The sequence below is a fragment of the Lutjanus erythropterus genome, chromosome 19 (genome assembly GCF_056507025.1).
Source record: "Lutjanus erythropterus isolate fLutEry1 chromosome 19, fLutEry1.hap2, whole genome shotgun sequence".
NCBI classification, from domain to species: Eukaryota; Metazoa; Chordata; class Actinopteri; order Lutjaniformes; family Lutjanidae; genus Lutjanus; species Lutjanus erythropterus.
In genome coordinates, this window is record NC_139335.1 from 11,488,610 (window position 1) to 11,511,941 (window position 23,332).

The 23,332-nt window shown below is 40.4% G+C and overlaps 1 protein-coding gene across 1 annotated transcript in view; it reads right to left on the bottom strand.

Moving 5' to 3' along the window:
• olfm2a (olfactomedin 2a) overlaps positions 1–23,027 on the bottom strand; it is a 59,754-nt gene extending 36,727 nt beyond the window's left edge. The window contains exon 1 of the mRNA XM_084743940.1: positions 22,554–23,027. Coding sequence (XP_084600066.1) covers positions 22,554–22,610 — 57 coding nt within the window. The 5' untranslated portion in view covers positions 22,611–23,027. The remainder of the gene's footprint in view (positions 1–22,553) is intronic.
• Positions 23,028–23,332: the final 305 nt, after the last annotated feature.

The window sequence follows — 23,332 nt, forward strand, 5'->3', positions numbered from 1 at the left end:
TTTGATTTTGAATGTCAGTTGAGATCATTATTGAACCACAGTGGTACAATTGGGTTCTAACTCTTTGGAGATTTGGAGAAATTGTTTGTCTTTGGGGTGTCTACCATCTGGTTAGAATAGGTTTAAAGTGTGATTTGTGAGTCCATTGTATGTTCAGATGATATTTCATGAATTTTAGTAGTGCTAACCTTGTAGTAAACTTCTATTTTGAAGTTTAAAGAATATCTTTGCAAAAGCAACATGCCTGTTAATTCCAGCTTGTTATTGTCATTGTTGTGTACTTGGTACTGGAACAGGGCACAGTTCCTATTTAAACTGGCACAGATTTCTATTTCTTTTTACCAATCTTTCTCTCTCTCTGCTCTTTCAGTTGTCATTCTGATTGAATCATTGAATAGGTTTTGTTCTCCATGTGCAGAACATTACTCTTTTTTTTGTACAAATCCTTCATACAATACAACAAGTATTTCTAAAGAGGTCTGTCTAAAGTCTAAAAGTATGAAAGACCATTCAAAAGTGAAGAATTTGTCCCGTTGTCTATCTGTACTGAATCAAGCTTTTTTAGAAGGCAAGACTGCCAATCAGAGACAACCACGAGTCACACCAGGCCTTTGACCTGTTAACCTTGCACTCCACAGAATGCAGTGATGATGGTGGTAGTTTTAACATTGAAATTCAGAGTAATTGTTGAAACACAAAGTCTTTGAAGTAAACAAAAGCAGCGTCTCATTTCTAGCTGACGACTGTGGCCATTTTGTTGGCTAAAATGATGACTCTCGGTAGCAGATTTATAAATGTAACTGTAATGTAACTGAAATGTAATGATTTCATTTGACACATTTTAAAACAAGAATCTTGTCTATGTGTTCTAGACCGGATACAGATGCATTGTCGTCAGCCCATTTCTATTCTGAGAGTTTGGCTGAAGGTAACCTTACTGCAGCTAGTAAGCTAGCATGAGTTAGCTGGACATGCTAACAAAACACAAAAGACTGTATTTAGAGCCAGTGTTTGGTTTGATCGTTCTGGGTTATTGTAGAAAGCGGGGTGATCGCACCTTGAGTGCCCCCATTTTCTAAAAACCGACACAAAAGTCTTGGATACCCCTACGGTAGATAAAACATACCCTCTGGAGTGCCATTCTTCTGGACCAAATGTCATAAAGTGCCTTCTAAGGTGCCCTTCCAGAGGAAAGAAAAATAAATAAATAGAGAAAAACATGATAAAATGCCCTCTTAGATGCAATTCTAGTGGACAAAATGTGATGAAATTCCCTCTAAGGTGCCCTACTTATTAAAACCTTATTTGGCCTCTATGTGCCTGTGAATACTTAAATTGTGTGTTTTCATAACATAGTTGTTGTTCTTGTACAAGAAAACAGCTTTAATAGCTTCCAGGAAGCGGAACTTTTTCTCCTTAAATGCTTTATGATTTTTGCCACACTGGTGCCCCACCATGTATAGTTGGTGCCCTCTTTATTTTTTTTGCCCCTGCACCTCAGACTGCCTGAGGCTGCCAATGCATGGAAAAGAACCTGCACCCTCTGTAGATATAAAACTCAGTCTAAGGTAATGAAAACACAACCATTCTTACTTCCAGGTGATTATACACTAAAGAAACATATTTCTGAATGTAATATCCCCTTTCAGCCAGTAAATCCCCTGAAAAAACAGTGGACCTTTAAATGCAACATATTCCTTGATCAAACACAGATATTCCTTATCTGCATGTATAAAATTTATTCATTGTTATTTACAGGATATTTAGCATGAATGAATGGTAGATGGCTGAATATCAGATAGCTCAATCAGGGACAAGCAGGGCGCCACATTTTGCTCGACGCTCGCTAAAGAAAAGGCTTGATCAAAGCAATAGACAAGAACGACATGCGGCAATCAGCTGCCATGCATTCTGCAGCACAGCATGGCTCTTTCCACTGTTCTGCATCTCCTCATGCCAACACTACCAGCTGAATACAACTCAGTGTAGCACTTCCTGTGGCAAATGTGCCCAGTTGAATTGCCCACACACACACACAGAGAGGCACTCACATGTACGCACGTGCATACAAATACGTATTCACACGCACAATTACTATGATCATTTCCTGGCTCCATGACCTGATTACCAATGTCCCACAAAACCCACCGTTTTCTGGATCCAACAGCAGAAAGCCAGTGCCACATCCTGACCTTTTCTCCCGCCCAGCTAATCAAACATTCTCTGTGTTGCGTGGGGAAGGCTAGTCCTGTAAATGGAGTAATTACTGACAGCAAATTGGGAGTCTTCAGCCCAGCAGAAAGGTAGCTGAAGCTCAAAGAAAGCCCGCTAATTGAGACTGCCCCCCATGGCCACTCTTCTCTTCAAAACGCCCTTCACTGAACTTGTGGAGCTGGCCTTGTCACTATCAGCCAGAATAATTGACTTTTTTCATCCAGATGGTAACTTGTCTTCTGCTGAGTACTGGCAACTACATTTTCTTTAGCAGTTTTTGTCACAGTTAAATTTTAGACAGCAACACTGGTAAAAAATAATCAATTTTCTGCAAGCAAATATAAGTCACACTTTATTTTACAGTACACTAATAAGGCATAACAAATAACAAAAATAAGACCTTTTTTTAGACTCTTGTTATACTTTATTAGAGGGTAATTAGGGACAGAACTGTACTGTAAACTAAAGAGAAATCACATACCTGTTAGTTTAGACACCTAATTACCCTTTAATAAAGTCTAATAAGGGTCTAGCAGTGGGAAATAATACAGCTTAGTTTACAGTACAGTTCTGTTGTAATGTATACCTTCTAATTAAATGTATTAAGAGTCTAATACTGTCTAATAAATAACAATTTATTTATAGTTTGTCTAATTTGATACAAAGTACAACTTGTTCCGTCTCGCTGTAAAATAAAGTGTGATCCTATTATTTACAAATCTGCATTATGTCTTTATAAAGAATATTACTTTTGCTGCTGAGAGTATTTTTAAATCTTCCCTGCTGGAGCTGAGTGCCATTACACTGTCTTATTACTGTACTGGCAAAGTGCTTTGTTTTATCAGAGATGTATTCATCTATATCTGCAGAGGAGCTGAGAGCTGATCTTAGATGCCATGCACCTAGTGCCTTGTTAGATGACTAAAAAGACAACCAGGAGACAAAGTGTCTGCGTTTTCTCATTTGGTGTCTGTCTGACTCATTGTTTACAAATATCACCCAGTCACAGAGTCAAGGTAGCGCCGCGATTAGCTAATCATTGTGGTAGGTTACACGAGGGGGGAAAATAAGCCAAAGAATAACACAAGAGGTAGACAAAGAGGTTATAGAAGCAACTGTGATGTTTGGGAGAGGCAGAAACGGCAAGAAAAAACTAAAAAGAGAGAAAAGGATGGTGATGCATTTGAAACTCCCTGAGGTGATGAATTTACATCTTGTCTGTTTTCTGCCACGTCTGCAACAGCGAAACTAACAGGACCAGAGAGGAGGAGTGAGATCCTGCCAATTACAGTCTGGTTGACTGAGGGTTTGCAGCAGCCAATTGTGGGGTAAAAAAAAAACAAAACACCATCCTAATGCTGTGCACTCGACATGGTCAGGAGCAAACAATGACCAGAACCCATCAGCTATAAGTGTATATTCGTAATGAAGGGACAGAGCCAGCCTGCAGTCGTGTGTCCAGCTCCTTTGTCAGGGCTCACACTGAAGCCTCCGTTTGTATCCTCTGTCTTCAGGTCATTAATGCTCAGAGAAGCTGTAACATTTAATTAGGGACACATTATTAGTACAACACAGGCACAGTGTGCAGTGGAGAGAAATCCCAAAACAGCCCCTAACTGAATATTACATTTACAGCCACACAGAGTTGTGGGCAAAAATGGTTAGGAGAAACTTGTAGATAAACAAATTAGCTTGTCACTGTGTGCTTTTATGGAGTTTTGCCTTGCTGGTGGAAAGAGTAGAAAGGATTATTAGGATAAATAAACATTCTTGTGTTAGCCTGTGCTTCTTGTACCTTCCCCCAACGCCCTGCCGATGATTCCAGCCATATAATCTGCAAATTCTCGGCTGAATTGTCAAAATGAGGAGCCGCTGATCCGTTCAGTGATTAAACAAACAAACAGACAGGAAAATATCAACAAACGGGAGAAAATGAGTATACAGAGCAGAAATGAGAAGGCTGTACGTTGAATATTATAAAGGGGTAATATTCTGTGGAGTTAGCGGAGTGTGAGATGAGAAGTATTATGAGTGGGAAGGTGTTGGTGGGAGGATGGAGGAGAAGTAGGCCGTAATGGTAAAGAGCGGCCGCAGAGTCTGTTGCTTCACCATGGGGGGTTGCACTGGATCATCAGGCTGGATCCCTCTGCAACAGATGCGGCATTCAGCACGTACAAGGCAATAAACTATATGGTGAACGCAGTGACATGTCCTGCCTTACATCTCAAATCAGCTCTCCTCCCAACATATGAATGACACTGTGTGGCGTGCATGAGTTTATGTGTGGGTTGCACACAGACAAACAGTTGCCATATGTGCGGATTTCTAAACAGCATGTCTGTCTTCATCGGCAGGTTTCCAGTTGATGCAGGATGTTAGGCAGCATGCTCTTCACTCTGAGCACGATGCAGATCTACGGTGCTTAATGATGATATTTGTGAGTGCAGCCTGGGAGATATGATATCAGAAAGGCCATCCCTTGCATTAATATTCCATGCAGCACAAGGATGGAATGGGAGATGATTTTCCCCTTAAGGAGGCGCTTCCCTTTGCTAATCGTTAACATAAATATTTTCATTTTCTGTCTTTAAGACATGGCAGTCTGCGACTCTGCTGCTAAATTCCTCCTGGGACATATCATTGTTGACTATATTGCCTGATTGCCTCGGGTAAAATGGACAAGAATGCATTCAAAATAAGATCAAACCCAAGCATGGTAGATTAGAATGACAGAAATACCGTTTAATAATGATTTTTAGAGAGGAACACATCCTGACACCCACAGATTAAACCACTAATTTAAATTTTAATGACACCTATGTTAGGGCCCACCCCTACACAGCAGCAGTGTGCTTGTGTCATTTTGTAAAGCAAAGGCTTATATTTAACAGAGAAATCTGTAATATATTCGCTGTAATAAATCATAAAATGATTCTGATATGTCATCAGAGATTGAGGAAACGTGTTAAGTTGAAATCCTCGCTTCTCTGACTCTACTCCAGGCCAGAATAGCTGTTTTAGTTTTTTAATTAATGCCAAATGTTCACCTAATGAGTAAGTGTCTGTTCATGAGTCGTAAGAAATTATTAATAATCCTGTAGACGACGTAGGTGTTTATAACTGTTAAATTGAGCAACATGTTAATGAGTCTGGCAGGCAGTCACTGTACTCAAAGTTCAGAGTGTGTTTTCAGAGCAGTGGGTCTTTCGTTTCCAGGATAAACGGTTTAGCTTTACATCGACAGAGAAAATGACAGTTATAAACAGCTGATCAACTTGTGTGGGACTCATCGTCACTTGTCATTGTCAATTTATGATGCTGTGCTTGTCTTGCACTCCTGCGGCGTTCCTGCAGCCTACCTGAGAAGCCCTGAGTCTGGGGAGGAGGGGGAGGGGAAGCAAGTTGCTCCAACCATAGATTGTATATTAAATAGGATTTCAGTATTTTTTAATATACAGTTTATGGCTCTAATTCGCTATTTGGACTGCAGCGCTCATTTCTGGACGTGCAATTGTTACATATTGCTCCCTTAAGAAGGAGTCTACACTCTTGTCCCTTGCAGTCCATAATAATCTGACAATTTTTTAATTTCCTCTTGATGTTTTTCATTTAGTGCCACTCTGCTGAATCAATAGGTTGTACCCACATTCTTGTTTCAGGCTGTAAATGCATTCTACAGCATCTAATATTATGCGCAGGTACAAATCAGTTCCCATGTGAGCTGAGTCTCTGTTCACATCTAATAGTCTTGTTCAGGGCTGTTTGGATAAGATCAACACAGATTTAAGCATGGCAGCTGCAGATATCGATCCAGAACATACCAAGTAGAAAAATGTGCCTGACAAGTGAGAAGTACTCCTCTCTGAAGATCCCTGCTCTAGCTCACTGCATGCTGTTACTTTCACTGAGAGGAGTAAGAGATGAGAGCTGGGCCTGAGAGGGCCGGTAGCCTGAGGCACTAAGGCTTAAAGAGAGAGACCTCTCCTGAATACCTATTCATCACATCACCATTAGTGTGGCTGAAGCACTCAGCTCTGCTGCTCAAAAATATAACAAGGATTACTGCATTCAATCCCATAGCATAGTCTGACATGATAGGACTATCACAGCTGCATCATATTCAGCTGAGCCGAAACTTCAACCTGCTAACAGCAAGATGCACACATACATATGTTGTTCCACATCTGCATGCACACGAACACAATAGCAGATAAACAAGTGCAGACTTTAATCATCATGAGAGCAGGTTTTTATCAGAGCATGACGTTTTTTCTTTCCCCTCCCACAGAAATGCCACTCTACATCATTTTCTTCTCTCATCTTGTCTGTCAACACTTCATCTTTTCTTCCTGCTGCTTCCGGTGTCTCTCCCTTGCCAGAGCGACAGGATGCACATGCCATTGTTTTGTCATGGTCACGGCCGTATTGATTAAGCAATGTGGAGCTAATTAAAGACAATCTGCAAGGAGTGTCGGTGCCAGTGAGGGGAATAAAATCGTGGTGACGGAGCGATAGGCCTCTAATTATTATTCTCCTTTTGGTTAGGATGGGAGAGATAATAACCCTGCAGGCACAGTCGGCAGGCACTCTCTCTCTGTCTATTTCTCCCTCTATCCCTGCCCGCAATCTCCAATTTTCATTTCCAGCAACTCCACTCCGTCTTTTCCTCTGTCTCTCTTTCTCTCTCACTCACTCACTTCCCAGCCATGCTGCCCTGCTCGGCTACTCCACTGGGCACTAATTCAAACCCAGTCCACATCCTCTCACTTTGTACTCTGACACTGCCCACCAACCCTGATCACCACAGCATCTTCACTTCACAGCATCTGTCTGCAGTGTGTGTGTGGGTGTGTTACTGAATGCATGTTACGCATGTACAGTATATGCTGGTGTTTATTTGTAATACACATAAAAAAGATGCACAGCTTTAAGATAATTTAGATGCATATAAACATGCCAAGTACCAAGAGTATCACTAATGGACTAAAGAGGCAAAAGGATGCTTTTAGACAATAGGAGAAATATATTTTGTTCTTTGTGTCTGAGGCTCTGGATTATTGAAAAGAGAAGGTGAAAAATGTTGCAGACTGAGGGCAAGCTTAAGGCCATTGTTTCACAAGCGTGTTTTGTTTGTTTGTTCTTATACTCTAAATTATTAGACGGGGTCTAATGAGCAGTGGAGTCATGGTACTGCTGAATACACAGGACTCCCTTTAAGAAAAGTTCCTTTCGACTAATATGCTTATCTAAATCTGAGCCTTGTGATCTATGAAATATTAATGCAAAAGTCAGCGTGTTACATCATTTTCCACCAATTTGGTGTAATCCATCAAAGCTAGATCAGATTTCTTTCAGTGAATGTCATCAATGCTACAGATATACTTCTATTACTTTTTCTTTAATGTGGTACAAACCAAGTTCCCAATTAGCAGCAGATGAATGTATGACAGTCTATAGCTGTGACTTCCAGATGTGGTGTTCACAGCCAGTATTACGCACGACTGTGTCTGTGTGTGTTTTGTAGACTTGGAGAAATCCCAGGGGTTTAGAATCAGGCAGCATAATGTAATGTAAGCTGGTGTTCCTTCTACTGGAGCATCTTGTTATCTCGCCTCTCCTACATGTAGTGTCTCTATCAAAGGACCTCTCTACCCTGCTCACCGTGGGGCTGCAGAGAGCAGCTCTGCCAGCCTGCTTGATATGCAGCAGTGTCTGGTAGCTGCTGGGCTCCCACGCCTCCCTGACTGGAGCCTTTAAGCCTTGGCGCAGTCAGAGAGAGCCTCCCTCATCAATGGCCCTACTGAGTGGCTGTGACAGTGCCACGCGGAAAACACATCGATTAAATGGTTCCTCTTGCCACCCGCTTCTGCCGCACCACATAGCTCTCATCCTTCATTCCCCAAAATGAAAGCCCTGCAATTGAGTTAGCTTTCAACACGGGAGGCAATGCTGTCACACTCACACATGGCGGTGAGGAGAGGATTCTCTGGAAAAAAGGTAGCGGAGATCATGTGAAATAGGAGGAGAATGAGACAAAGTAGTGTAGTGAAAAAGAGATAAGAGACAGAGAGGTAGTAAGAGAGAAAGGGGCGTAGTACAGTCAGGAGTTCAACCCAGATTTACTTTTTTATCACCTCTCATTCAATGTCAACTGCTGCTACAATTCTCGACTCCATAACATGAGCAATCAGTAATTAACTAGGGCTTTCAGAGTTAGAACTACAATGTGCACTGAAGAATCTGACATAAAAAGCAAACCTTTTTAAAGGAAACAAGATTTCCCGGGAGTGTGGTATGTTGTCCGGCCATGTGATCGAGCAGGTGGAGGCAGAATCTATGTCTGGTGTTTGAGAATGCATAACACTCTCTGATATGGGATGTGTGTCCTCCGATAAAAGCGAAGAGATGTGAAGAGCACCGTTCAAGTAGCAGCTTGCCCAATCTGCTCAGTCTTATGAAAGCTTTTGTATCAGAGCGGGAAGAGGAGCTCTAGGCGCAACAGCCATATTTATATTCCAATCTTCTACACAGAAACCCACATTGCCAGGCTCATAAAAGATTCATCGAGCAGGGGAAAGCAAGGTCGTACAGAAAACTGGTCAGGAGGTGCCTGCTGCAATGCAAAAAAGAGCAGATGGACAAAAAAAAATCATTGGGCGAGTCCCGTGGTGGCAGTTACTAGGGTAACGTGTGTTGTTACCCTTATTACTGGTGGCAGTGTGTCCAGCAGTGACCAGAGAATCAGGCGTGACCGTGCTCTAATTGGCATCTGTCACTCATACGATAACCTACAACAGGATTAAGAGCCTCAGCCATGTTTGTTGGGATCGATTCAATGCGCAGTTTGGCTCTGTCTGTTGTGCATCCTGCTGCTGACATGTTTGTGAACTAGAGAGCAAAGGGGAGGGAGGAAGGGAGACAAAGACAATGTGTGTGTGAAAGAGCAACTGCATGTGCGCGTGCATGTGTGTGCCTGTTCTGGGTGTTGTCAGAGAAATGTCACTCTTGCTTAGAGTCACAGACATAAACCTCTGGGAGTCCTGCACCCTCCAGCACACTCACACAGAAGGAAAGAGAGAAAGTGGGGGACAGAATGCGATATAGGGATGATATTCTTCCCACCAGTCAAGCTGATCCTTTCATACACTGCTGACAGCAAGCATACAAATAACATCCCATACATTATATGAGCTCTCTTAATATTTAGAGTAATAATTTGTGCATCAGTCAGTCATTGTGAAATTGTCTGGAAGAGTGAATTAGGGTCACAAAGGGACACTACAGGCTCAGAGGACATGTAAATCTACTTTTCCTTCCTCCTGCATATATAAATAAAAAAGTAATCAGTCCTTGAGTGTACAGCTGGCTGCTGGTTAGCTGCCAGGTTAACCATGTCTGTATAAATGAGAAAGCTTTAACAACTGTATTCAGTACTCAGTCCCAAAAGACCTTAAAGACCTTTCTAATGACGATTATGAGCTGCCCTGAAGTCAGCCAACTCAGTCCATTGGATGGCTAATGGTCATTTTAGGCCAGAATGCCACTGGGTTTTCAACAAGACAGAAAACAGCAACAGAGGTCATTTAGAGTCCATACAACCCTGGAGCATAAGTAGTGGTCAGTCTGTGGCTTGAATGAGTAAGTGTTCATTTAAAACATGGACTAAATACCAAGGTTACCAGACTTTCCTATCTGACTTTGACAATGCCAGTTTTAAGCGAGAGTATCACCTGCTCTTTGAAATATCTGCAAAATACTCACCCAGGCTTTCAGGGAATTATGTCCCATGCGAATGGCAGAAATTTGGAATATATTTGCTGTAATTTATCATTAAATGACCATGACATGCCATCAGACATTAAGGAAACATGCTAAGTTGAAATACTTGCTTCTCTGACAACAGCGCTACAGCCGTGATGTCCTCCTTTAAAATGTCTATTCTGGGCTGGAGCAACTGTTTAGTTTGCCCATTTCAGTTTAATTAGAATTCAAATTAATGCAGAACGTTTGCCAAATGAGCAACTGCCTGTTTATGAGTCGTAAGAAATCATTAATAATCTTGTAGAAGGAGCAGATGTTTATAACAGTCAAATTTTGCACTACGTTAATGGAATCTGGCAGGAAATGAGGCAGACAGTCACTGAACTCCAACTCCAGAGTATTTTCAGAGCCGTGGGCTTTTGTTTTCAGGATAACAGGTTTAGCTTTAAGTTGATCAGCTGTTTATTGCTGTCAAGTATGTGCCAATGTAGAGCGCAGGACTAGTCGTTGCTTGTTATTGTCAATTTACAATGCTAAACTCGTCTTGAGCTCCTGCAGTGTTCCTGCAGCCTGTATGAGCTTTTTCATGTCTGGAGGGGAGAGGGCAGGTGCAAACAACTTGCTTCAGCCATAGATTGTACATTAAATAGCAGGGCTGCACCTAACAATGATTAATCTATTGATTATAATTTTTGGTAAATCAATTAATCTAACAATCATTTTCATCATTATTATTGATTTAATCATTATTATTCAATTATCTAACAGTTAATTTACCTAAAATACTCCTGAAAAATAGACCAATAAAGCACATTAGAATAATGAAAATAGTGGCATATTTTATGTAATAGACTCCTTGTCAGATGCCTGATCAGAAAAATACTGGAGTTCAGATTCAAAAGGAGCTGTGATGCATATTAATTTAATGACTAATCACTGCCAACCCTTCACTGAACTGCACAATTAGTATTTTGACTTAAAACTTCAACTGGTTATGTTATGAAGTTATTTCATCACTGGAGTCATATGTAGTTAAGATGACGACTGGCAGTGTATATTTGCATCAGTGTGGGTCAAAGAAAATACTTTTTGTCATTTTTCTGTTGACTGAAATGAATTACAGACAGTCTGTAGTGTTATTTTTAGCCATTTCTGTCTCATATGTGGCTGATAAAGAGAACAGAAAGTACAAAGCATTAGATGACACATGCTATAAAGTTAACAGCAGCAGCACGGACATCACTTTTGACACATGATGTAGAAACATCTAGAAAATCTATCCGAAGTGACTACTACTGACAGAAACATGTTCCACGTGTTGATAATCCTCATATATCATGGTTGGGTACTGACAGAAAGTAAACAGGATGATGTTGCTGCTGCAGCTGTATGAGGAGGACAGAACGGTCGGTGCTTCACTTGAAGCGCTCGTGCAAAGCAGTTTGTCCCACTGTGATAAGTCATGTCCAGTTTGTGGAGCTACAGAGCGCCAACCTGTTGTGTCTCTGTCTAACATTCTCTCACACTTCAGATGATCGTGGTAAGTCTTGTAAGTGAATTCATGCTCTGACCAGGCGTGGCAGTTCATAGCGACGCGTCACTGCACTATGCAAATCAACATATTTTCATAATCAATGACGTCAGTCATGTTGACGAACTGCCCCAGCCCTATTAAGTAGGGATGCAACCTATTTAATATACAGTCAATGGCGCAAAGTCACTATTTGGACTGTAGTACTCATTTTTGGACAAGTAATTGCTACATATTGCTCCTTTAAATAGGCTCACCTACTGTATGATTTTGAAGCTGAAGAAATCAGAAACAAAACAATGTCCAAGGGTTTAGGTTTTAGTCTTCAATGCTAGAGAGGGCTGCCATGAAAATCTGACTTTTCCATTGGACACCTATACAGTTATACAACTGTTTGTATAGATCAAAAAGCTTGGAACACAATGTACAAATGCTGTTTGAGTAATTCACTTATAGTAATCAAGCAGGCACCTAACAGTGTTCATTGGGTTTTTTCATACGTGACAACATATGGAAAACAATTAAGGTTAATTTTACTTTTTTATTTTATTCCCATGCTTCGTGGTAACCTGTGCGTTTCTGCTGCCTCCTTTTCAATGTGCGCATTGAAATCATGCATGAAAAAGAAAGTAATTTTCTCTCAATGGAAAACATCTCCTCGAAACTTATGACAAACTGCCAAAACCGAGCCAGTGAGATGCAGCAGCATGATGTTCCTTAGGTCAGTTTGTTGTCTTCTCAAACAACAAGAAACAGTCTGCTAGTAATGGAGACAGAAAACAAATGCGCACAGGGAAAGCACCTGTGGTTGAAGCCGCCCACGTCAAGTGGATTGATAATGCCCGGTCAGATAATAACCCCTTGAGTGGGTCCTTGGTGAGGGCGAAGGCAGAAGAATTGGCAGCGAGCCTGGGAGAGGATGGTTTCAAAGTTTCCATAGACTGGTTTGAGCGATTTAAAAGGAGAGAGAACATTGTGTTTAAGGATCTGAGGCTGCTGAGGCTGCTGAGACTGACACAGTGTTTGAAACATATGTACTGTTTTTTGAAACCATACATAGCTGTGTGATCCATAGTTCATGGAAAATATAGATGGTAAATGAATAAAGAAATAAAGATAAAGAAAAAAAGCAGTTATAGTATTACCTGCTGCTAGTGATCAAATTTGGGATCAGATTGTTCACTGTAAAATATTACAGTGACAATGATCAATCATTCCTATACAAATGTCTTTTCATATATGACAACGTATGGAAAAAGAATTTAAAAACTACGGTAATTCTATTTTTTAAACTCTACTCCCCTGCTACTTTGCTACCAGAGACAAGTGGTTGGTGCACATTGAAATCATGATGGGAAAAAGTCATTTTGTCTGGATGAAAAATGTAGTTTCCTTGAAGCTTATGACAAACTGCCATAAAAAAAATCCACTGAGATGCAGCAAGGAAATGTATTGTTCCTCAGGCTTTTTGTGTAGTCCACTCAAACAACGAGAAACAGGCTGCCAGTGAAGAAGACAGAAAACGAATGAATTGGAGGGAAAGCACCTGTGGTTAAAGCCTGGTCACGTAATGCCCTCTTAAGCCCTTTGTGACTAAAAAATACTGAGCAAAGCTGTCCATTTCATTACTTTATATTCATGTAATAAATATACAAATGTCAGTGAAATGGTAATCTGCATGAGAAATAAAGAAAAACAAAACAAATGTGATCACTAGAGAGGTTTCCTTTCCTGTTTTGACTTTTTAATACTGTATGGAGTTAAAGAAGAGATCTGAAATGTATTTACCGTGTCATAAAATGACCATGACATGCCATCAGATTAGAGATTAAGGAAACATGCTCATCTGAAATACTTATGCTTCTCCGACAGCAGCTCTACAACCATGGTTTTATCTTTTTAAATTTGTATTCTGTCCTCAAACTTGTTTAATTGTTTCCCCATTTCACATTAGAGTTAATATTAATGCAGAATGGTTGCCAAATGAGTAAATCTCTGTTTATCAGTTGTAAGAACGCATTAATAATCTTGTAGAAGGTGTACATATATATATTATACTGGCTGCTGCTTTAATTCACTATTTGGATGTGCAATTGTTACATATTGCTCCTTTATGATCACAGGTTTGTAGAGGAATATCATGCATGTTTGCATATGTACACAAAGTAAAAGGGCATTCCAGTTGGACAGGTAGGACCATGCTGACACACCCTGTCTACCTCAGTGGGGCAGCCATGACAGGGACACGGCGCTTGTGTGAGAGTCAGGCCACTGACCTCGCATGCTTCTCTACCCCGGTGTTCCATCTGTTAACCAATTACCACGCAGACCGCTGCCTGCCTTCGTGCCTCGCGCAAGGCACTGCAGTAGTAAAATCAGTCACCCATTTCACCCTGGGCCACACCGCAAAAAAGCTCAGTGCCTTCATCTCACGCTAATATCACCTCTGTGTGAGTCATCGAGAACCACATTTAGAAAAGTGACCCAGAAACAGGTACATCATCATCAAAAGCCAAGCCACTCACACACACAAACCTCTCTGTCCATTAAAAAACACACACACTAACCATCTTGTCCTTTATCGACCACACAGACACACACTGAGGAGATTGTACGGTACTGACTTGCTCAAACCCTAAACCATAAACCCCACATTTCACACTTTAGATGTAACTTAAACTAGTAAGCCTTAACCTTAAAGGAGAAATCTGTAATATATTTACACAGAAATAATTTGTGTTCTTTTAGAAGGAGTAGAGGTTTATATCTGGCAGCGGTCACTGAACTCAAACTTCAGAGTGTGTGTCAGAGCAGTAAGCTTTTTTTGTCAGGATAACAGTCTTAGCTTTATGTTGGCAGACAACTGACAGTTATAAACGGCCAATCAAATTGCAGTGTAGGACTCAGCGTCGCTTGTTATTACCAATGTTACACTTGTCTTGAGCTCCTGCAGTGTTCCTGCATCTGTTACTTCAACCATAGATCATATTTTAAATAGGATTTTCAATCTATTTTTACAGTCTATGGCTCCAACACACTATTTGGACTGTAGTACTCATTTTTGGATGTGCAATTGTTACATATTGCTCCCTTAAAAATAAATCCAAAAATAAATGATTAACCATTCGAAGACCAAATTTTTGTTCTCAGATTCGGAGGTGAGTCCCCACAGTGTCACTGTGTATATATATTATTTGTTCCTCCAAACACACACATACACACACGCCTCTGATGATGAAGCAGCAGACTACATGAAAGCACATCAAACATTAAGATGAGAGAGTGAACAGCAGACAGCACAAAGGCTCAATAGCTTTCTGTGCTCCAGCCCCCTTCCTTAAGTAGTATCTCTTTTATGAAACAAATCTCTTAACAGTGCTACAATTCTGACTCACACAATGTGGTATCATTATTGTGCACTGATTCGAGCTCTACCCTAATCAGTCATGACACAAGCACATACTATTCAATCTCTTCAAGCAGCCCTGAATCAAACATAATGCAACCTCATTATCCGTGGCTGATTGTGAAGCAGCACCTTTGTATATTAATGGGGAGTGCATGAAGGTGGACTCACCCACATAGTGCTAGACGTGATTGTTGCTGACTGACAGGCAACGCAGAAATTAGGCTATATGGCTTGTCTTATCTAACACATGAACATTACACTGACCTTACATATCATTTACATTTATCAGCTATATTACAGATATACGAATGTGCTCATTAACATGATTTACGTGAGAAAAATTCATGCTATGTGAACTACATAAAAAAATATGTCACTCAATCTTGAGAATTGCGACAAAACCGTATTTTTAGGAGGGGGTGATTTTTACTCTTCAGTTATGCTTTAAAAGATCAACCTCTTGGTTATTAAACCATGTAATGGGCCACCCTCCTAGTCATTAAATTTTTTATCAAATTTAGACGTAAGCACTGTCAGATGGAAAATCTGATGGAGCTGATGTCTTACAGAGTTGCAAAATGTTTTTTTTTTTCATTTCACAGCACAGCCTTTTTATTTTTTTTATGCTTAGATGCTACTTTGAATGCTAATCAAAATCCACATTTTAAAACAGAATTCTTATTTAATTTTGATTTAGAAGTTTACAGAGTTGACAGGTTATGTGATAGCAATATTTTTTAATGAATTTTTGGAAAAATAGAAAGCTTATCCACGCTATAAGCTATATTCTTGCTATTTTTTTAGACCAGGAAGTAAGAAAGAGGCACTTAGAGTCAGAGATGATGGGAAAAAAAGATTTTAAAACAATGGTTGAAGTTGCGAATTCTGTTCTTGAACAAGTATGTTTTCTAACACAGAGCAAATTAAAGCAAACCATTTTTTTTAAATTTTCATTTATTTATTTATTTATATCCTGGTAGGTCATAATTTGTCCCAGTTCTCAAGAATGGGTGTTGTAATATTCTCGGATTAGATGTGTCTGGATGTTGTGGCTTGACCTTCCATGGGCTTGCGTGGTCACGCAATGTTAGTGATTCAGTGGACCTGTCGTAGCATAGCAAGGTGATTTTAACAGTTGAGTGTGTGTCTTTGTCTCTCACTGGCAGATTTACACCCCTGCTCCTGCAGCTTTTCATTTGTTTAATTCTCCTGGTGGAGGTTAGGCTGCTGCTTGGCAGAGCACACTGTGTCCAGCAGCCTGCTACCTAGTGTCCTTCCTCTTGGGAAAGGTAGACTCACATCTCTGTTCCTCTTTGACTGTCATCCAGCTGTATGGTCTCATTCCTCAATATGTACAAAAGCTTTTAACTGGTAGGGTCACTAATAATAATGGCAGAAGGAACATTTTTTTAAAAAATAGTGTATTTTACAAGGTTTGACAAGCTCCGATGTTTTGGTAAGACAGCTATGTAATAGGTTTTTGGCACGGGGACAAGGACAGAAATTTACCACAAGTGGCTCGATTATACCCATGTCTGGGGGGAGGTCTTTTATTGTGATCATGCTGCTTTGCTCTCATTGGACTGGCACCAGGATAAGAGATTTTTTGGCCGGAGGGTCACTGCCAGGTCGGTGGACTGTTTAAAGCTGTCTCGACTGGACATTAGCCAACCCAGCTGTTTGTCCTGCCTGACTCTGATTGAACTGAGGTCTGTCCTCACATGAGACACTGCAGATAGTTGTAGCCTCAGGTCAGCTAACTTTGCCATTGTTTCTTTGTATGCGGAGTCATACCTAATAAATGTCCGTTTTTTTAATAATACTGCCAGATAGCTAAGAACGTCTTCTCATAGCCTTAATATAGCTGCTGTTTCACTTGTGTCAATAAAACCATCTCAATTCAGTGACACTTATATTACAGCACTAAAGAACTGTATAATTAGCTCTGTGTAAATAAACTGAATGTTTGTGCCAAATGATGTTTTAAACAGCAGCGTGATTTACAAGAGCTTGTTTCTTTACAGTCCGTGCCTTTTAGCTATAAATCGACCCTGGCTGGGCGAATTTCTGGTGCAATCATCACACCAATCTCGAATGAGGAAACACAACTTAACAAGGTCCTAAATGGTAGTCTTTTCAAACTGATTGTTTATCGTGATCCCTGGTGAGAGAAAGAATCAAGTAAATTACTGAAAAATCTAGCCAATTGCTTACACAGGTTTCTGTCTCCCTCTTGGAGAATGACAAGCGATTAGTTCCCCCCCCCGACCAACTGCACTCGGTATTTGAACAGAAAAACACCAAAGCAAGTGTTCATTTCACTCTCCATCACTCTCAACCACGCTCGTGTTGGGAGTGTTCAAGGCCAGACATCTTTAAACCAATAACTGTATTCCCCTTGCTTCTCTCTTGCTCCAGTGGGACCACAACAAAAAAATGTTTGCCTCCAAACCTGAATGTGAATCTTTCAAGTACATGAAACAATCTTTATTCTCGACAACTTAAGCAGAAATTGAGCAGCAACAGAAAAAGAACCGAGGAAATCTTTTGGCCCCTTGAACAAATAACCTCACCTCTCAGTCAGGCTCCGGCAAGCTTCCTAAAACAGTTTGATGGTTGGACAGGACTGTTAGTGGAACACAAGTCTTTGTGATCAGCAAACAGTCTTTTAAATACACACACTGATATTATTCAAAGTGTTTTTAATAAAGAAGTTATATTTATTCATGAAGATTCAAGGCAACTGTCACCAACCAAATTCAAAGTTGCCTCATATGTGATTAAAAAAACAAAGTTTTCTTTCTCTAACACTGAATTTTCTGGTCTTTATTTGTCTTTGTCAAAAAATAGATCATCTCATCGTTCACATGAATTCAATCCACCACATTAAAGTCCATTTCTACATACACTAAATGGAGCATCTTCTATTTCCAAATAAATAATGCTGTGCATCCGACTTTATGCTGTTGCACTAAATTTGCATTCTGACCAATCAATACTAAGCTATTAATATTAATCAGAGTAATGAAAAGATGCTGAATTGCACAAAAAATTCATTACAATCTACATTAAGCCAACATATTAGAATTTCTAACTCTTGACCGATGACATACATGTCATTACATGTTGTGTTTTCACATTATATTATGTATATTTGCAACCTTTTTTAAAAAATGATACATTTAATGCACAGTATGTACTCTCTGCTGCTAGGGGTCTCTCTCACAGTAAAATGTTAACAAAAGACCTACTCTGATGATGTTTTGAAGTATCCTTGTGATAATTGGAGTTGCTGTCTTTATTGTTAATCAAGCACCATTACCAATGAAAAATGTTAATGTTAATGTTAAATTTAGTCACAGTTTACAGACATCCCTGCTCACTCTCTGATGTACGAAATGTGTCCTTTAGTTTTCTGAAAATTATAGCATCTAGAAGCTGGTAGGAAACACACAGTTACCTTGAATAAATTACTCATTCGTCTGAGTCTGACTATTGTTGAAAACCTTTGGTACAATAGAAGGAAGAGTGTAAATCACAAGCTAAGGTATTATATCGTTTATTTGGACAATGTTGGGATACTTGCCGATATCACAAAGTCTGCCACAACACGATTTTAATTTGGTTCAGCTCAGAGGCCTGCAACTGAGGATCAGATAATATCATATGTTCATTTAACACACTCAGTTTATGTCAACTCACAAAAAGTAACTAAATTATTCTTCAACAATTCTATGACTGGGCTCTGTCAGGGGAACTTCAAAATAAAGGTATATCTTAAAGATGATGATATGGATAAACATTTACATTTTGCACTGATTATACTGGATCATTTTACTTTGAATCAATATATCAATAAAGACCAATGTATCATTACACCCCTAAATCTGAGTGCACAACTCAACAAATTATATAAAATGAGTGTAGTGTTTTTAGTCATTTTAATGTGGAAATGTTACAAAACAGCTGTGAACAAGTTTTACAGCACATAGAATGATTCCTCTAAATGTCTGGTACTTTAAGAAGAGATTATATGCCTTGGGTAAGTTCAGAAATATCTTTTATATTTTAGACATTGTGAATACATTTTGCAAAAGTCACTTTTTAAAAATTTACTGTATTTTGAAAAGGATTTTTGGGGCTTAGATCTGCTGCAATACATCTCTCTGTCTCCCCCCATGAAAGCCATGAAAGTACAACACAGGTGCAATATACTATACAGAAGGTCTATATGGGTGTATAATGCACGCATTACTCACAAATGCACATACACACATACATATCTGCTTGTGTCAGTGTGTCCTGTCATGCATGGCGTGATGTGCACGCCATAGCAAGACATCTGTGCCAAGGTCAAGCAGGTGCCGATCTGTATCAGTAACGCTAAGGACCCCTGGGCTTTATGGGTACTTAACAAACACATGCAGTGAACGAACAAGTGCATCTGTCTCATTAAAGCCCTCTAAATATTTCATACAGGTCTGCACTGAGACTGTGACTGGAAATATGTTGATATCTCAACTCCGCTGGCATGAGTGTTACCCTCATTGCAGTAGATATGCAAGAAGTCATCAATTCTTTATGTCTGCTGTGCAATCTTAGGGAGACGGGTGGCATCATATTTTCTTTCAGCCCTTTAAATATTTAATGTAAACACTTAGAACAAATTGTCCCCCAAGGCCAATTACAGTATGAACCCACTGAAGAAAGGCCTGAGATGTGATAGTAAGTCATCAGCTACATTTTCAGTGTCACATTTGCAAGTGTTTAACTGTGACATTTATTCCTCTTCATTTATTGAAGAACTTCCATAGTGCTTTGCCAATGTTTGTAGGATAGACAAGTTGTGTAATTCACAATTTTACTTTAAAGGAGGTTAAAGAGGCACATCGACGCATCTTCATGGTTTTATTTTGTGGTAGTCTTGCAGCAAGGGATATGTCCAGTGTTAAATTAGAGCCCTGGAAACTCTAATACCATCTGTGCTGTGCATGTTATACTTTGACCCTGACACAAAGGTGTACAGTGCAGGCTGTCCATCAGTGCACCTCCTGCAGACTGAAAACATAGTGTAGCTTCTACCTCTGTTAAAGGTCAACTGCAGTGTCCATCTGCCTTGCAGACATGACATATAAAACACTAATGTATGCTGCAGCATATGGCCTTTACTGTGTCCATATGTAACAGCACTGTTTTTGAGACAAATTATCCTTCAGTCTGATGAATGTGCAACAATGGGCCACATCTGATTAAACTACAAATAAAACTACTGCTGTTTAATTACAAATATTTGTGTAAAAGTGTAAAGTATTCTTCTCAAAAACTACTCAAAGTATAAGTTGACCCATGATGTTTAATGCATTATCAATAGCAGGAATGCGATCGAAATGGGTTTCTGTTTCTCCAAATCTTCAGTGTAAATTGCTCCAAACTCCTGCACTGTTCTGGTCAGTAGGGATGCATCCAATTTCGAAGATATTATCCAGGACAGCACAAATAATGAGATGGAAACAGATATTTCTTCTCACCAAAGTTGCTCATTATCATTCGGGAAAAAAACACAGTTTCCAAAATGTAATGCAGTAATGTTAAGAACACTACTTCTTAACTTTTATGAGTACATTTTTGGTCAAGTACTTAATTTCAATATTATAATATAATTATAATATAATATGGTTGATATAATGTAATATTCAAGATAATCCTTTTTTATGTATACAACCTGTGTTTGTTATTGCTTCTGGTATAAACCACGCCCATTTCTGGTCTTCAATCCGAATACAGATACAGAGACAGATCATTTTGTTGGTTGAACAGATACAGATATTGCAAATAAAAGGTTTGGATATTCATTCATATTGCAGGCCTGCTCAGTATTGAATTATGATTTTGAAAGCATACTTAAGTGAAACTGCAGAAAAAATACTAATTGAAGAACAAGTACACACACACACACACACACACACACACACACACACACACACAAAAAAAAAAAAAAAAAATTAATTGCAGTACCTGAGTAGTTGTAATTCGTTACTTGCACCCCTGTTGACAGACAGGTATATTATCTTAAGTGTATCATGCTTGGTGTGAAACCAACTCTGAAACATATATTAGCTCTGACAAACTGTATTGTTTAGGGATCTTTGAAATTAAACAACTGGGGCCTGTGAAAGTCTGAACCTACAGGAACCATCCCTAAAGAAAATTCGCTACAATAGAGACTTAGTGTGTCTCTGTAGGGACCACCCTCCCACACACTGATTCTTATCTCTAATATCACTTTAATATAGAATACATTGTTCGTGCATACATTGCGTTTGTTTAGCACCCCTGAAGAGTTTATTTTAAGTCTTGTTTTTTGTGAGGCCCTGCGATCTGTCTGGTGGCCTTCGCCAAATGGTGATACTGACCGCCGACGTACGCGGAGGCGCTGTCTGTGGTGCTAAATTGACTCAGACTGCCGTTTTTAACCGGAGGCGCGACACGGCGCTGTCCGTGGTCCTGAATATAATGCAGCATGGAAGTGAAGGTGCGAAACGGCGCTGTCCAACACACAGGCCCTTTATACACTCCTCAGTAACAGACAGACTGTAGCTACTTTATCAGCAGACCTGATACTTTCTAAGCTGTCATGGGTAATACACAACACTGCGTGCATGCTGACCAGCTGAACCCCTACAAGTTCAAATGCTCCTGCCTTGACTGAAAGCTTTTCTGGGTCAAATAATTTACCGTCCTTCACTTCAATTTACAACTGTCACATCAGAGCTCGTCAGTTTTGGCAAAGGGACACGTCTTTTCTCGAGTGTCATGCACCACAGCACGCCACACACTCTCTCACACACTCACACACACACACACACATCTCCAGAATCTACAACCATTTGTTGGCGCTGATCTGATACACTGCTAATTACGCATGGTTTGCATTCACTGCCACAAATCACACATAGATCCTGTAAACAAACAGTGTCAGTGCTGCCGGTCACCGCTCGCTCCCTTCAGCTTAATCAGCGCAATCAGCTCTGGTGTGTTTCACGGGGAGCCCCTGGACCTCTCTGTCTGTCTGTATGTCTGTCTGTCTGTCTGTCAGTGATGTAGAGGTGGAGAGGAAGGTCTGTAAACAACGAGCTCCAGGGCATCAACGATATCACAGCCTCCAGAGATCAATTCTACTGTCAAGGGACAACGTTACTTTAAATTCTTACCTTTCCCTTTACAATAAGACAATGTTCACACCATGTAACCGGCATTTATTCCACTCATTCTGGTTTATACTACAAATTACATCAACATTTATGTCAATCCTAAAATATGTGTGAGTTCAATCCAGACATCTCATCTTATTGTCATATCTTCCCTGAACTTTCTACCTACGCTTCACTCTTTAGTACGGTGGATTGAATATCTCAAGAACAACCGCAATTTTCATATTTAATGCTGCAACATGCAAACAGTCTTCGCACGGATTTAACATAACATTTTCCACCCTTTTAAGCTGTGACACAGCTCTCATTAAGGCGTTGGTTCTGACTTAAATGATTCATATTTCAGGATTCGTATACAAGCGCTGCTTTAGGAACTTTTAAACAACGCTTATTCCTTGCGTGCAAGCGGTTGTGCCGGAGTCCTTACCTCACCGGGCATGACAGCTAACATCACAAGTAGGAACATGGCACTGAAGAGATGCATCCCAGTCGAAATGATAGCGTCCGAGCCGACACCAGTTTCTGCAGCTCTCCCCCCGTTCTTGTCCCTTACTGGGGCGGTTTCTTCAGATACAGAGGGATTCCTTTAATGCTGAGTCGGCTGTGCGCCACCAACCTCATCACCAGGACGCACGGCAGCCCTCTCTGGCTCGGTACAGCGACCCGCCGCCTGTCTTTCGTGGAGCATAGACTCTTTTGCGGGTAGCGAAAGCCAAAGCTCCGTTCTCCCGGCGTGGAGGAGTCTCCGGCGGGCTGTGGTCGGACGAAGCGGCCAGTCGGCGGTCCCCCTCCTGCGAAATATCTGCGACTGAGCGAGAGGAGCGGAGGAGAGGCGCAGAGGTTGGAAGGTGACTGCTGTGCTTGCAAGGTGTCGACGCTAGGAGCAGCACGGCTATGTGCAAGGAGCCCAGTCAAAGAAGTACCACTCTTTGACGCAGCCAAGCTTGGCCGCGCGTGTGTGCGTGCGTGCGCGTAAGTGAGGGAGAGAGAGGGAAAGAGAGGGAGAGAGCCCTTGCACTCACAATATTCTTCCTTCAGTGACTAAAGATGCAAATAGAAAAGTAGATACGATAAAGAGATCATAGCATCAAGTAAATGGTCATGCACTTTGACCTAATTGCAATTTGAAGATACATCATTTAACATCTTAGTAGAAAATTAGACATTTAAAGGAGAACTATTTACTGTAATAAATCATAAAATGAC